The 14,603-nt window shown below is 35.3% G+C and overlaps 1 protein-coding gene across 11 annotated transcripts in view; it reads left to right on the top strand.

The window, feature by feature from the left end:
* Fam13b (family with sequence similarity 13 member B) overlaps window positions 1-14,603 on the top strand; it is a 105,948-nt gene that overhangs the window by 72,504 nt on the left and 18,841 nt on the right. For all 11 annotated transcript variants that reach the window (XM_078045636.1, XM_021727697.2, XM_021727696.3 and 8 more), the window contains 3 exons: window positions 9,772-9,836; window positions 11,948-11,996; window positions 13,252-13,399. In XM_078045636.1, the coding sequence (XP_077901762.1) occupies window positions 9,772-9,836; window positions 11,948-11,996; window positions 13,252-13,399 (262 nt within the window). The remainder of the gene's footprint in view (window positions 1-9,771; window positions 9,837-11,947; window positions 11,997-13,251; window positions 13,400-14,603) is intronic.

Genomic DNA, 14,603 nt, shown 5'->3' with positions numbered 1-14,603 from the left:
AAAGTTTATAGGGGAGACTTAATGGATAGCATGAGTAAAGATTACAGGGAAATATTGGATGTTAGTGAAGCATTGGTAATTGTAGGGTTCAGAGCATTGTGGGAGGATATATTGTAGAAAATAAGGAAATATTGGTAGGTTTGTATGGAGCCTAGAATACTATCTTAAGAACTGGATTTTCTCCACTGAAGGAGAAAAAAGTTTTCTATAGAAAACTTTGAAGCAAAGGGAATGGTGTACCCAGATCTCTATTTTTAAGAAGGCGGCTGTTGTAGTAGACTTATAGAAAATAGATGTAAGGAAGATCGGGGGCTGCGGGGGGTGGGGGGGGTGGGACAGCTAGTAGGTTTTTTGCACTAGATTTGGTGAGAACGTATAATGGTTTGAAATACCAGCACAAGAGAAGGAAGGAAAATAAAAGCAATTACAAAGGTGAAAACAATAAAGATTTAGCTATAAACTGGACATGTTGGCACATGCTGTAATCCCAGCAATTTGGGAGGCTGAGACAGGAAGATCACAAGTTAAAGGCCACCCTCAGCAATTTAGTGAGACCCTGTTTCAAAAAATATAAAGAGCTGGGGATGTACCTAAGTGGTCAGGTGCCCCTAAGTTTAATTCCCAGTACCAAAAGGGAATTTTTAGCTATAAACTTGGGTAAGGAACCCAGTAAGAGATTGTAAAAGTGGTCATTTTTATGTAACTGGGATACAATACCAACATGAATAAAAAAGTTGAGTCTTAAACTTTGGTTGGTGATGGGACTTCTTTGGTTATGAGTGAATGGAATTGCCAAAGCAATGACTTAAGAGAGGAAAAGTAGGTTGAGGAAACCCCAGTAATCTCTGTATTCTTTTTTTTTTTTTAGTTGTAGATGGACACAATATTTTTATTTATTTATTTTTATGTAGTGCTGAGGATTGAACCCAGTGCCTCACACATGTGAGGCAAGCGCTCTACCACAGAGCTACAGCCCCAGCCCACCTCTGTATTCTTAAAGGAAGAAGCAGTGATGGCCATAAAAGTTGGGAATGTCAAAACAGATTGTTTTTACCCTTAAGAATTTTGTGAAACTAAAAAGTTTAAAAAAAAAAAAAGTGGGAGGCAAATGTGCACAAATAAAATAGGAAAAGTATGTTTAATTTTATTTGCTTACTAGTGAGGCTATGTATAAGTCTAAAGTGGTGGTTTTCTTTGCCTCACTGTTGATAAAAAGAATAATAAAGTAACCTGGGAACAATATACTTAATGCTGATGAGGGCAAGTTGAGATTAGCAGTCTCATACACAGACAATTGAAGTATAAATTGCTACAAATTTTCCTGGAAACACATTTATAATAAGAACAAAAGATGTTAAACCTTTATCTAGAAATCTCAAAATCTTAGAGTATATCCTAAGGAAATATACACAAATCAGAGATGCATACAAAGATTTGCCTACTAGAATTCTCATTGTAGGTTTATTTGCAGGAGAAAAAAATTGAGAGACATTAAAAACTTCAATAACTGGGAAATAGTCAAATCATGGTATATCCATATAATGGAGCATTGCTGAATCATTTGATATTGTTTTAAAGATATGAGTAATAGTCATGAAAGTTATTTTTTAAAAATGCAAGTGTAGAATACTTGGCTTAATGAATTACCAATTTTTGTGTATATAAGAAATATGGTAAAATATTTCCAGTGGCCATCTGGCTGATAGGGTTGCAGGTGATTTTACTTTTCTTAGATTCTTTTATTTTTTTTTTTTTATTTATTTTTTTTTTTTTAAAGAGAGAGTGAGAGAGGAGAGAGAGAGAGAGAGAGAGAATTTTTTAATATTTATTTTTTAGTTCTCGGCGGACACAACATCTTTGTTGGTATGTGGTGCTGAGGATCGAACCCGGGCCGCACGCATGCTAGGCGAGCGCGCTACCGCTTGAGCCACATCCCCAGCCCCTATTAGATTCTTTTATATTTAGATTCTGATAGTTTCTATTGATTTATAGTCAATCTAGACATAAAAATTTAATTCCAATTAAATTCATTGGATTTAGTGATATAGATTATTGTTAAAAGAAAGGTGCTTTGTAGGTAGTGAATTTCATGGAAGAAAACAGATGTTAGTGATTGAGGATGAGTATCTGACAAGCAGATAAAAAGATAGAAGCAGTGAAGTGTGGATTTTTTTTTTTTTTTTTTGTACCAGGGATTGAATCCAGGGGTGCTTAACCAATGCAGTCAGCCACATCCCCAGCTCTTTTTATTTTTGAGACCATCTCACTAAGTTGCTAGAGCCTTGCTAAGTTGCTAGGGCCTTGCTAAGTCACTGAGGTTAACTGTAACTTGTGATCCTCTTGCCTCAGCTTCCCAAGTTGCTGGTTTTGCAGGCCTGTGCCAGTGCACCTGGCTGGAATGCTTTTTAGACAAGTACAAGTTTTGTATTGAAAATGAAGGAAAGAGAATTCTAACTGCATAGCGTGATTGTGGTATAGCTCTCCGACCCCCTTTTCTATCAAATGGTGATTTGTGTATATCAACAGTATGTTGAGAATCAATCTCTAGATAGGGAAAGATTAAAAAATGTAAAGAAGTAGGATAATTTGTGGAATACTGCATGGTGGTGGCAGTGAGAAAAGGAAGAAAGATGATTGTTTCCTCAATCACAGGTTCAGTGATTATTTCTAAATAGGAAAAGTTGTTTTTAATCTGCAGTTGAAGGGAAGATACATAATGCTTTTGAACCAGGAGGTATTTGGGCATCTTATTTAAGATTTTTATTATTTTTTTTAATGAAATGCCTCATTTGCAGAGGGTGAAGAGATAGGAATAGGGTTTGTAGTTTGAAGAAAGAGGTAGTTTTTCAAGATCCTGCATGGGGAAAAAAAAATCAAATAGAAAAACAGAAGTCAGCAGATACTCAAGAACCATTGGAGGACTAGCTGAAGTTTGATGGCATGAGTTTGTAGTGAACTAAACTAGCAAGGTACATTGTGTGACATCTTCTTGTAACATTTTTCCACTGGAGGAAAGAAAGCTGATAATAAACTAGATACCATTGGGAAGGATTTTGATAAAATATCTTTAAAATAGTTGACCAGGGTGTAGAGTACATGTTAAAGTGGGTTGGAAACTTGAAATGGGGCTTTTAGTATGGCGGCAAGGTGAAGAAGTTGCCACAAGAGGGAAATGTGAGTTGAAGAGGATATATCAGTTTCAAGTGTCTTGTGACATGGTATGATTCAAGTGGCTTAGGTAAAAATTAACCAAAGTCCAGGAACATGTAAGGCTAATTAAAGTAGAGGTCAACCAACTTATTGTAAAAGGTCAGTCAATGTTTTAGGTTTTGTGGGCATATGGTCTGTCACAACTACTTAATTCTGTTGTGGTAGCAACTAGAGAAAATATATAAACAAATAAGCATGGCTGTATTCCAAAAAAACTTTATTTTAGGGCTTGTGGGGGTTATAGTTCATTGGTAGAGTACTTACTAAGTGTGCATACCATCCTGGGTTTGATCTCCAGCATTGCCAAAAAAATCCAAAAAGTTTATTTATGGTCCCTAAATTTGATTTCTTATATTTTTATGTTATAATATATTCTTTTGATCCCCTTCCCCATGCACACACAACCATTTAAAAATGTAAACACCTTGTGCTCCATTGCAGTGGTGCAGCCTAATAATCCCAGTAACTCAGGAAGCTGAGGCAAGAGAATTGCAAGTACTAAGGCCAGTCTCAGAAACTTAGTGAAATCCTGTCTCAAATGAAAAAAACTATGGATAGGGCTGGGGATGTGGCTCTAGCGGTAGCGCGCTCGCCTGGCATGCCTGCGGCCCGAGTCAATCCTCAGCACCACATACCAACAAAGATGTTGTGTCCGCCGAGAACTAAAAAATAAATATTAAAAATTCATTCTCTCTCTCTCTCTCTCTCTCTCTCTCTCTCTCTCTCTCTCTCTCCTTTCTCACTCTCTCTTTAAAAAAAATGTTTAAAAAAAAACTATGGATATAGCTCAGTGGTAAAGTAAGGCTGGGTTAATCCCTAGTACTGGAGATGGAAAAAGTGTAAAACCATTCTTATATTACTAACCATAAAAAAGTGAGACTGAACTGAATTTGGCTAGTAGCCTATAGTTTGCCAGTCCTGGATTAGAATATTGTAAAGAGACCGAGGTTTTAGCTACAAAAAATAATTTTGAAGATTGCCTGAGGAATTTTTTCTCCAATCTTGGGTACTAGGGATTGAACCCAGGAACTTGTGCATGCTGGTAAAGCACTCTACCACTGAACTACATCCCTAGTGAGAAGACTGTTTCTCAGAAATTGACTTGCAATATAAGGAAATCAGATTATTTTTAACATTGTAACCAACGACATTAAAATAAACTGAAGAATACTAGGTGCTACTCAGACCATAGTACCACAGTGGTTGTTGATTAGCCAATATGAAATTAATCTTGGACCTCTAGTGATTAAATGTTGTATGGGGCTGTAGAGTGTGCTTAACATGTGCAATGCCCTGGGTTCAGTCCTTAGCACCAATTTTTTAAGAAAGCTTTATGTATGGATAACTGGTTTTTGTTTTATAGAGTTCTAAAATATTTACTTCTTGAAAAGATATTGTTTACGGGCTAGGGTTTTGGCTCAGCGATAAAATGCTCGCCTAGCATGGGGGAGGCCCTGGGTTCAATCCTCAGCACCACATAAAAATAAATTAATTCATTAAAAGATATTGTATCCAACTACAACTAAAAAAATAAATATTAAAAAAGGATATTGTTTAGATAGGAAAATTAAGTTTATTTGTATATATTTGTAATTTTGTTATGTATTTCCAAATTGCCCTCCATTGAACCAAGTTTATACTGTCAGTCACTAGCAATGTATACTAGTATCTATTTCACTATGCCCTTGGCAGATTTTTTTTATTACAGTCTGGTTAGTGAAAATTGTAAATTGTGATTTTCGTTTCCATTGACATTTTTGTATGTTTTTTTGGGCAGTGTTGCTGATCAAACTCTGGGCCTCGTGCCTGCTAAGCAAGTGGCTCTACCATTGAGCTAAATCCCTGGCCCTCCATTGATATTTTTGTAAAAATATTCAATGTCTATTTTTTGGGGGGAGTAGGTGGGTAATGGGGATTGAACTCAAGGGCACTAGACCACTGAGCCACATCCCCAGCTCTATTTTGTATTTTATTTAGAGACAGGGTCTCACTGAGTTGCTTAGTGCCTCACTTTTCCTGAGGCTGGCTTTAAACTCTTGATCCTCCTGTTTCAGCTTCCCAAGCTGCTGGGATTTACAGGTGTACGCCACTGCGCACAGCTTCAGCGTCTTTTTTTTTTTTTTTTTTTTTACTTTTAGTTGCCTGTATACTTTTGACATTCTTCTGTTGGATGGTTGGATTTTCCCTTTTTGATTTACAGGCACTTTTATTTATTAAGGAAATATTCCCTTTTTTGTGGTAATCTAAACATTTTAAATTTGTTGTCTTTTGAGTGCTGAAGTTCATTTTTGGCAGTGTCAATTTTATCTGTTTTTTGTTTGTTTGTTTGTTTCCTCTTTAGGTTTTATGTCATAGTTGAAAAGTTCTTTTTTAAAAAATACTTCTGTGGCTTTATTTTCTGCATTGAAATATTTAACTCCTTTGAAATTTATTATGGTGTAAGATATAGAGTGAATTCTACTTTTTTCTAGATGTTTACTTAGTTAACACATAAATTTTTTGAATTACCTATCTTTTCCCCACCGATTTGAATGCCACCCATAATATAATCTAAATGCCTACATAAATTTGAATGAGTTTCTCATTCATTTTCCAGCACAAATGAGAACTATACATCCTTGCCACACTGGATGTTGTTAGTGTTTTGGATTTTGGCTATTCTGGTAGGTGTATAGTGTTACATTATTGTTTGAATTTTGAATTCTCTAATGATGTGTTTCATGTGTTTATTTACCATGTGTATATTTTCTTTGGTGTGTTTTGCTCATTTTAAAATTAGGCTGTTTTCTTATTGAGTTTGAGTTCCTTATATATTTTGGGTAACATGTTAGATATGTCTTTTATTTTATTTTAGTTTTAAATATTTATTTTTTAGTTGTAGTTGAACAAAATATCCTAATTTTTATGTGGTGCTGAGGATCCAACCCAGGGCCTCGCACATGCTAGGCGAGGGCTTTACCACTGAGCCATAATGCCAGCCCATAATAAGTTAGGTACACTGGTATAGCCACTCAGGAGGCTGAGGCAGGAAGAAGAGAAATTCCAAGTTTGCCCACGCAACTTAGACCTGTTTCAAAAGAAACATTTTTTAAAAGGGCTGGGATTTAGCTTAGAAGTACAGCACCCCTGGGTTCAAGTCCCACTTCCCCTCCCCTCAAAAGATATGTTTTTACAAATCAGTATTTTTTTCAGATTTTCTTGTGAAATTTGTCTCTCTAGATTTTTAGTAGATGCAGCAAATTGTACAGTCATTTGGGCTGTTTTAGGGATTTGCAACTGTGTGAAGATCAGTAGTTTGATCAGAGGGCACTTAAGAATATCTGGATTTATCAGTAAACGTCCATAAAACTCATCTATTTCAGAGTACATTCATTTGTGGTACTCCCTAAAGATTGAAATTATTCATGTATTGCAAACAGAAACTGCTAAAATGGAGTTACCTCATTTCTGAAGTGGAGGCCATAAGTATTTGGGGAAACTAGCAGGCAGCCAAGAGGAAGAAATGGCTGTCATTTGACTTTACTATAATGGGACTGCATCAGTTTTGATTATATTAACTCAGTAAAAGAAAGTGGACTAGGGCTGAGGCTGTGGCTCAGCCATAGTATACTTGCCTGGCATGTGTGAGGCACTGGGTTTGAATCTCAGCGCCACGTGTAAATAAATAAAGATCTATCAACAACTTAAAAAGGAAGAAAAAAGTGGACTAGATTGAACTATCTTAGTATGCAGTTTATTATATATTAAAACATATTAGATGCACAGAATGGATTGAGAAATTTTTAACCTATTTAAAAAGAAGTAACTAGCATGCTTGAGCAGAGCTAGGTAAGTGGAGATGGGAGAAAGCAAAACTAAGCAATGTGGAAGCACCAGTTATTTGATGGCTAAGGAATAGGTAGAGATCAGTTTCTGGAAATGCTAACCAGGCCTTAATTAGTTCCTGGCAGTAAACACTGACAGCCCCTAAGATGTTGGTATTATGTCTGTGGAGCAACTGCTCCTACTATTATCACTGCTTACCACAAAAGCTCTCTAGCTTACTTTGAGACCAGAGTGGCTTCTTTCCATTTGAGGACTCTGATGTGTGTGGAAAGGCACAATGGGGAGGGAGATAGGAGTTATTTTGCCAGCTAATATTTTAGCAAATGACCAAGCTCTTCTCTACCCACATATGAACGAATATTTAATCTTTAATGAATTCTGAGGAAATAAATGTGATGAAACATACATTTTTACTAGTATTTAAAGAAAGTGTATATTTCGTTGTCTGTAATTGAACTCTGACTATATTATGATCTGACTTTAATTTCTTTACCCTGAGGCATAATGTACATTGCAGTTTGGCACCTGGTTTTTCATTTCATTCTACTTCCTTCACTGCTGGGCAGTCAGCTTTTACTTCTGTCACTTTATCTTTTATTTATTTATTTTTTTGGTCATTATTACTTTATCTTTTACATTGCCTCCAGTTGCCTTTTTGTTTACTGATTTTCACTATTTGAAAAGCAAATTTAAGAATTATGTTGCCGGGGCTGGGGATGTGGCTCAAGCGGTAGCGCGCTCGCCTGGTATGCGTGCGACCCGGGTTCGATCCTCAGCACCACATACCAACAAAGATGTTGTGTCTGCCGAGAACTGAAAAATAAATATTAAAAATTCTCTCTCTCTCTCTCTCCTCTCTCACTCTTTCACTCTCTCTAAAAAAAAAAAAAAAAGAATTATGTTGCCTAAAGCTAACTGCAGCATATGTGGATATTAATATTAGTCTAAAGCTGACTGCAGCATATGTAGATATTAATATTGATCTTTGTATTTTGTTTCAATTATTTCATTATAAAACATTATAGGATTGGCAATGGAATAGTATGACTTTTTAATATAATTTATTGATTTTAGTATAAGCTTTTTCTTTTGCTTCTCTCATAATAACTCTAAGGTAGACATTAATTATTATTCTCATATTTGTGATGAGGGAGTCAGAACTGGAATTTGAGTTTGGTTCTTTGAGTAAGATATCAAGGCTCTGGGGCTAGGGTTGTAGCTCAGTGGCAGAGCTCTTTCCTAGCATGCGTAAGACACTGGGTTCGATCCTCAGCACCACATAAAAATAAATAAAATAAAGGCCATCTACAACTACAAAAAAAAAAAAACTTAAAAAAAATAGATACTAAGGCTCATTTTAAGCATTTATTCAGGGTAATATTTTAAATATTGGGTAATTCTTTTTTTAATATGCTAGAAACCTTCATAATGTAAGGCTGTGTTCTAGAGCTTAAAGGTTGCTTGAAGTACAATTTTTATATCAGTACTCACACTTTGGGTCTTGGGGCCCCTTTACTACTAAAAATTATGAGGATCCCAAAGAGCTTTTATTTACATAGGTATATCTATCAGTATTTACCATATTAGAAATAAAAACAAAAAAATTTAAAAATATTAATTTACTTAAGCATTATAATAAAATATAAATAAGGTTGCTTTTTCTTTCCTTCTTCCCACCTTTTTTTCCTACTCTATTGCTCAGGCTGGCTTTGAAATTTGGTCTCAAGCTCTCCTGCTGCCTTAGCCTCCTTTGTAGCTGGAACTACAGACACATACCACCATGCCCAGCCACTTTTTTCTTAATAAACAACTATTCATAAAAATTTTGTAGTTTAAAGAGTTGCATTGTTTTATGTTTGCAAATATTAATGCCTGTCTGACTTAGAAGACACCTCAATTCTCACTTTTGCTTCTATTTTCAAAAAGACACCTCAATTCTCACTTTTGCTTCTATTTTCAATCTGCTGCTATAGATTATTTGAGACAGTTCAGCTTTGTGGAGATAAGTAGTTAGAAAAGGGAAAAAGTAATTGATTAGCTTTTTTCAAATAATTGTGCACTTTATTTCATATTAAACAAAACTGGACAAGTAGTAGTTTTTAAAGAATCTGAGAAGAAAATTAAAATTTTGTTGATTTTAGAGATGATCATCAAAAACACCAAAAATTTAATATACCTTATAGTAATGCTCAGGGTATTTGCATGAGACTTGGAAGGTTTTTAAATTTGTGGGGGAATTATGATGATGGTGGTATAACTAAGCTCATTGGAAAATGGTGTGTGTGTGTTGGGGGGAGGTGTTTCCTGTGTCTGAGGAGCACCCTGAGTGGAAAGCAGTTTTTATTTCAAATGCACATGATAAAAGAATCTGGTGAAGTTCTCCAGGACTCTTCTTTTTCCTGTAGGAATTCACCAATTTTGGTTTGTGACTAAGGAAAAACAAAGCAAACAGTAGTAGACAAGTAAACTCAGAAGGCCACCATTTTTGCAGGAGAATAATAATATTGGTGGTACCTAAGAAATGCAGGATCCCTACTATGCTTAATATGATTCAGATTTTGAGGGATGATAAGTTACTGTCTGTACAAAGAAATGCCAGTTCTCACAGGTTGTTATTTTAAATGATAGCTAATTATGACTAACCCATAATCTAGTATCTTAATTTCATTGGCCACTTTCTCTCATATATGAGTGATGGGAGCTCCATTAATACAGTGGTGGTATTCTTTTTTCCAGTCTGTAGGTATACTATTAGAGCCATGCAGTGACCATGGTGATAGTGAGGAAGGCCATCTTGAGAGGTAAATATTTCTCTTGTTTTTAACTAATAAATCATTTTTATATTTATAACTCTTCACAGATATTTGGGTGCAGTATTTAGATTGATCTATACTTTATGACATACAGTTTAGGCAATATAAAAGAAATTCAAGCTTCTTGTTTTAGTAGTAGGGATAAAACATTAAATGTCCAAATATTCAGGAGTTCCAACAACTTCAGACAAACATTAGTTATAACTTGGAAAACATTCAGGGGGAAGAACACAGCCTTCTTGGAGACATCTAAAACTTGTAAGTGATTTATAGAACAATTGGGAATTTATTGATACTTATAGTATACCTGTCAGTGAGTTAATTCATGATCTTGCAGCTGGGGCTAACTAACCAAAAGATTATAACATGTTGGCTTCTACAGATAATGTACAGAATATTTCACTTCCTCTTTGAACTCATTCTTGGTGTGTTCCAAGAATGGTACTTAAGCAAATGTTCATCTCCTTGACCAGCTATAATAGAGCAAGCAATGCCTGAGGCAATGAGATGTCAACCAGATGTAAGTTTCGGTAGATAGAATCCCTTTGAGTTAAAGCTTTCTAGAGTGTTTCAAGGCACTGAAAAGGATTTGGGTCTCTTTGCATCATTCTTTCAGATATGCCAAGAAGTGCATAATAACTTTCTTAGGAAAGATGATTTGATACACAGAAAACACATCAGTAATGAAGTTGCAAACTAGATTCTAAATAATTGGAAATCCAAAACAGCATTACTAATTTGCTGATAGCCTGTTGGCCAGGGTAACTTATGTTAATACCATTGTCTCGTAATTATGAATAGGAAACCTATTCTCTGAAGGTAAGTAAATTCTTTGGAGCCATGTCTCTGGAGCGTCCCCATACTCTGAAGGTCCACAGATTTTCTGCTTACAGCAGTTCCTTGTGCTTCCTTTCAGGAGGCAGGAATGATCCTCTTCCAGCCCAGGGAGTTTTGGAGTTATGGGCTGAAGATTTAAGATTAACAGCATTTACAGGCATCCCCAGAATGATGACATCTGGATTTGATAGAACAATAAGGATCCATTTAGTGAGGACTCAATCTTTTTGGAAAAGTTCTTTCCTCTTCAACTTGTATAGGTTAGCAAACTTGTTTTTAGATCCAAAGAGTACCTTGCTTAGGTGGATTACATTTTGCATGTTTAACACTCTTGTTTCTCAAATTTAAGGGATTAGGTGCTTTGGTCAGCTAGTCGTAGAATCTACTCATCCTACCTAAGCAAAGCAAGGCCTTGAGCTTTTCAGGGAATTTAATTCATTTCTTACACTCAGCAAGAATGAGATGATTATGTATCTGAGGAGATGACGTGCCATATTTAGATCAAGTTAGAACTGGCACTTACTTGTATTGTAAATTTTTCAAGTGTTTTTTGGGAAAAGAAGTTTCCCAAAGTAGGCATATTGATAACCTACTGCATAATAGCAAATGCTCTGTTGACTGGTTGAATAGGTAGAAATCATTTGTGACAGCTTGTTGTTAACACCTGTTCTTAATAGGGGTGAGTTTTTCTGGGGTAATAAAATGTGATCTGAAAATTTTAAAAATTTCCTTTTTTAAAATTCTCTTATATTTAGAGGAGGGAGCATTTTAGAACTAGTAACCTTTGATTACAATATAACCTTGTAATAGAAACAGATTTAAGGTAAAGAACATAGTTATAGTTATACCTTTTTTAAAAAATTTAGAAGTCTCAAAGTAGAATAAAGCTATTTATTTGGTTAAAACTAATTTATTTTACAAAATCCCATTATGCTTTTTTGTTTATTTGTTTGTTTCTATTTATTGTGGATTTTAATTTCCCTTCTGTAAAAAGTTTTTTTGGGGAATGGTTTCATGTGTTGACAGGGAAGTGGGGAGCCTTACTTAATTTTTCTAAATCTGAAGTGATTCTGTGGATCTTTTCAGTATCGTGTGATTTTCAGATATAGGGCTCCAAAGAATGGGCATTTGCCCAATGGTCATTTTCTCCTCTCACATTTTAAATGCTAATTAAATTGGGGAAGAGGAATCTAGGTAAGAAATATGTAATAATAATAACCTTTTTATTCTTAATATTCTAATAACTTTACTTATATTTTTAGGAAAGAATATTTGTTATTTGACAGTGATAAATTGTCACACTTGATTCTGGTAAGAAATATTTTTATCTTATGGTTCTTATAATTGCCAAGGTTTAATGTACCAAATATTCTCATTATTGTTATTCTTTTGCTTTATATTTCTGAGGGTTGAACCCAGGGGTACTGTACCAATTAGCTCTATCCCCATTCCTTTCCTTTTTTTGAGACAAGGTCTAAAAAAGCTGCTGAGGCTGGCCTTGAACTTGTGATCCTACAATCTCTCAGCTTCCCAAATTGCTAGGATTTTATATGCCAGTTATATCTGGCCTTTAATTTTTGTATTGGATAGGTTTAAAAGAGATGTAAATATAAATTCTTTTATCAAATGTTTGTAGTTAAGTGGTAACTTATTTGCGAGTTTTAGTTATAAGATTCTTGGTTATGAAAACAGTTTTTTTTTTTTTTGGCGGGGGGAGGGGGTTACGAAGGTTAACCAAGGTGCTTTACCACTGAACTGCATCCCCATCATTTTTTTTTTTGGTACCAGGGGTTGAACTCGGGGGCACTTAACCACTAAGCCACATCTCCAGCCCTATTTTGTATTTTATTTAGAGACAGAGTCTTGCTAAGTTACTAAGGGCCTCACTAAGTTGCTGAGGTTGGCTTCAAACTCATGATCCTCCTGCCTCAGCCTCCCGAGCTCCTGGGATTACAGCTGTGTGCCATCATGCCTGGCATCCCCTCCTTTTTATTTTTCATTTTGAAATAGGGCCTCACTATGTTGTTGAGGCTGGCCTTGAACTTAGGATCCTCCTACCTTACCTTCCCAAGTAGCTAGGATTATAGGTCTGTACTACTACACCCGTGAAAATACTTTGTGTGTGTGTTAAATTCAATTTTTAATTTTTTTAGTATACACGACAATAGAGTGTATTTTAACATATCGTGCATACATGGAATATAACTTCCCATTCGTATGGTTGTATATGATGTGGATTTTCACTGGTCATATATGAATACAGAAAAGTTATGTCCGATTCATTCTACTGTCTTTCCCATTCCCATCTCTCCTCCCTTCCCTCCATACTCCTCTGTCCAATCTGGTGAACCTCCACTCCTACCACACCCTCCACCCTGCCTATTGTGAGTCAGCATCTGCACATTCAGCCATTGGTTTTTTGGGATTGTTTATATGAAAATTCTTTCTTGAATTTGAATTCCAAACTTTGTTTCCCAATGAGACATTGTAATATGCGCTAATTATCTTTAAGCTGGGAATGGAAAACTTCATGGTTGTGAAATATATTCTTTATTTTAAAATACAGGATTGTAGTAGCAAGATATGTGATTTAAATGCCAACACTGAATCAGAAGTGCCAGGAGGTCAAAGTATTGGTGTTCAAGGGGAAGCAACAAGTGTTCAAATTCCACATTTAGATCTGAAGAATGTTTCTGATGGTGACAAATGGGAAGGTAACTTTACCCACATCCATTATTATTATTATTATTATTATTATTATTATTATTATCGATACTATTATTTGTAACTCAGATAACCCAAGGAAGTAATGAGATCACTGCCCTTTTCTGGACAGTTTTTTTCATTTTAATCTTTCGTTTTCTGTTTCATATAAGATGAGTTGAGTACATTTTACTTAGATATACTAATGAGATTATGGGGCAACTGACTTATATGAATTAGAATTTGTCTGATCCATTAGCTTTGAAAATGGATGTTAGAATTTATTTTTAAAATAAAATCACCCAGAATAGGCTTTCTAAAATTGTTAAACCAGATGCTATCTTTAGTCTTTGAAAATCTGGTGTTAGCACTTGAAGACTTTCTCAGTTTGAACACAGAGCATTTAGCTTCCTTTTTTAATGATTATCAGGAATACTTTAAAATGAACTTCAAGGGCATGTATAACCAAATATTGTATCATATCCCTGTCTCTATCAGGTAATGAAAGTATGATGGGGGTGGAGGCTAACAATTTGCACAAAGAAAAGAAGTTTAACAAGCAAGCAACATGGGTGTATGCATTTCTCAAAACTTAGCAAATGTACACTTAAGATTTTTGCATTTCATTGTATGTAAAGTTTTATTTTTACATGAAGAATAAGAAACTAAACAAATACTGACTTCGGTGAATGATTTGCCTACTGAACTTTTTATGGGGATGTATACCAATATCTCCAGTTTACTTTGAAATCCATTAAAAAAAAGATGATTGGGGTGGGGTTGTGGCTCAGTGGTAGAGCGCTCGCCTAGCATGTGCGAGACCCTGGGTTCAATCCTCAGCACCAAATAAAGAAAAATAAATAAATAAGTGGAATAAAGGTGTTGTGTCCAACTACAACTACAACTAAATGAGATGGGTAAATGTTGTAAAGCAAATGTAGTAAAATGTTAATGATAGAATCTAGGTGATTAGTGTATGAGTGGCTATTGTAAAATTTAACTTTGTTGTATTTTTGTGCACTTTGAAGTAAAATGTTGGAGGAGGTAGGAAATGAGCAACAAACTTGTATCTAGGAGCCTTTCTGTGTCATATGCTTTCCTAGGTAAAGAGAATGAGACAATTTAGGAATATTTATTTATTTGTTGTAGTTGGACACCATATATTTTTTCTTTATATATATATAGTGCTGAGGATAGAACCCAGGGCCTCACACG

The sequence above is a fragment of the Ictidomys tridecemlineatus genome, chromosome 1 (genome assembly GCF_052094955.1).
Source record: "Ictidomys tridecemlineatus isolate mIctTri1 chromosome 1, mIctTri1.hap1, whole genome shotgun sequence".
Lineage (NCBI taxonomy): Eukaryota > Metazoa > Chordata > Mammalia > Rodentia > Sciuridae > Ictidomys > Ictidomys tridecemlineatus.
The sequence above is the reverse complement of the archived record's forward strand: the minus strand, read 5'-3'. Positions and strand labels throughout refer to the sequence as shown.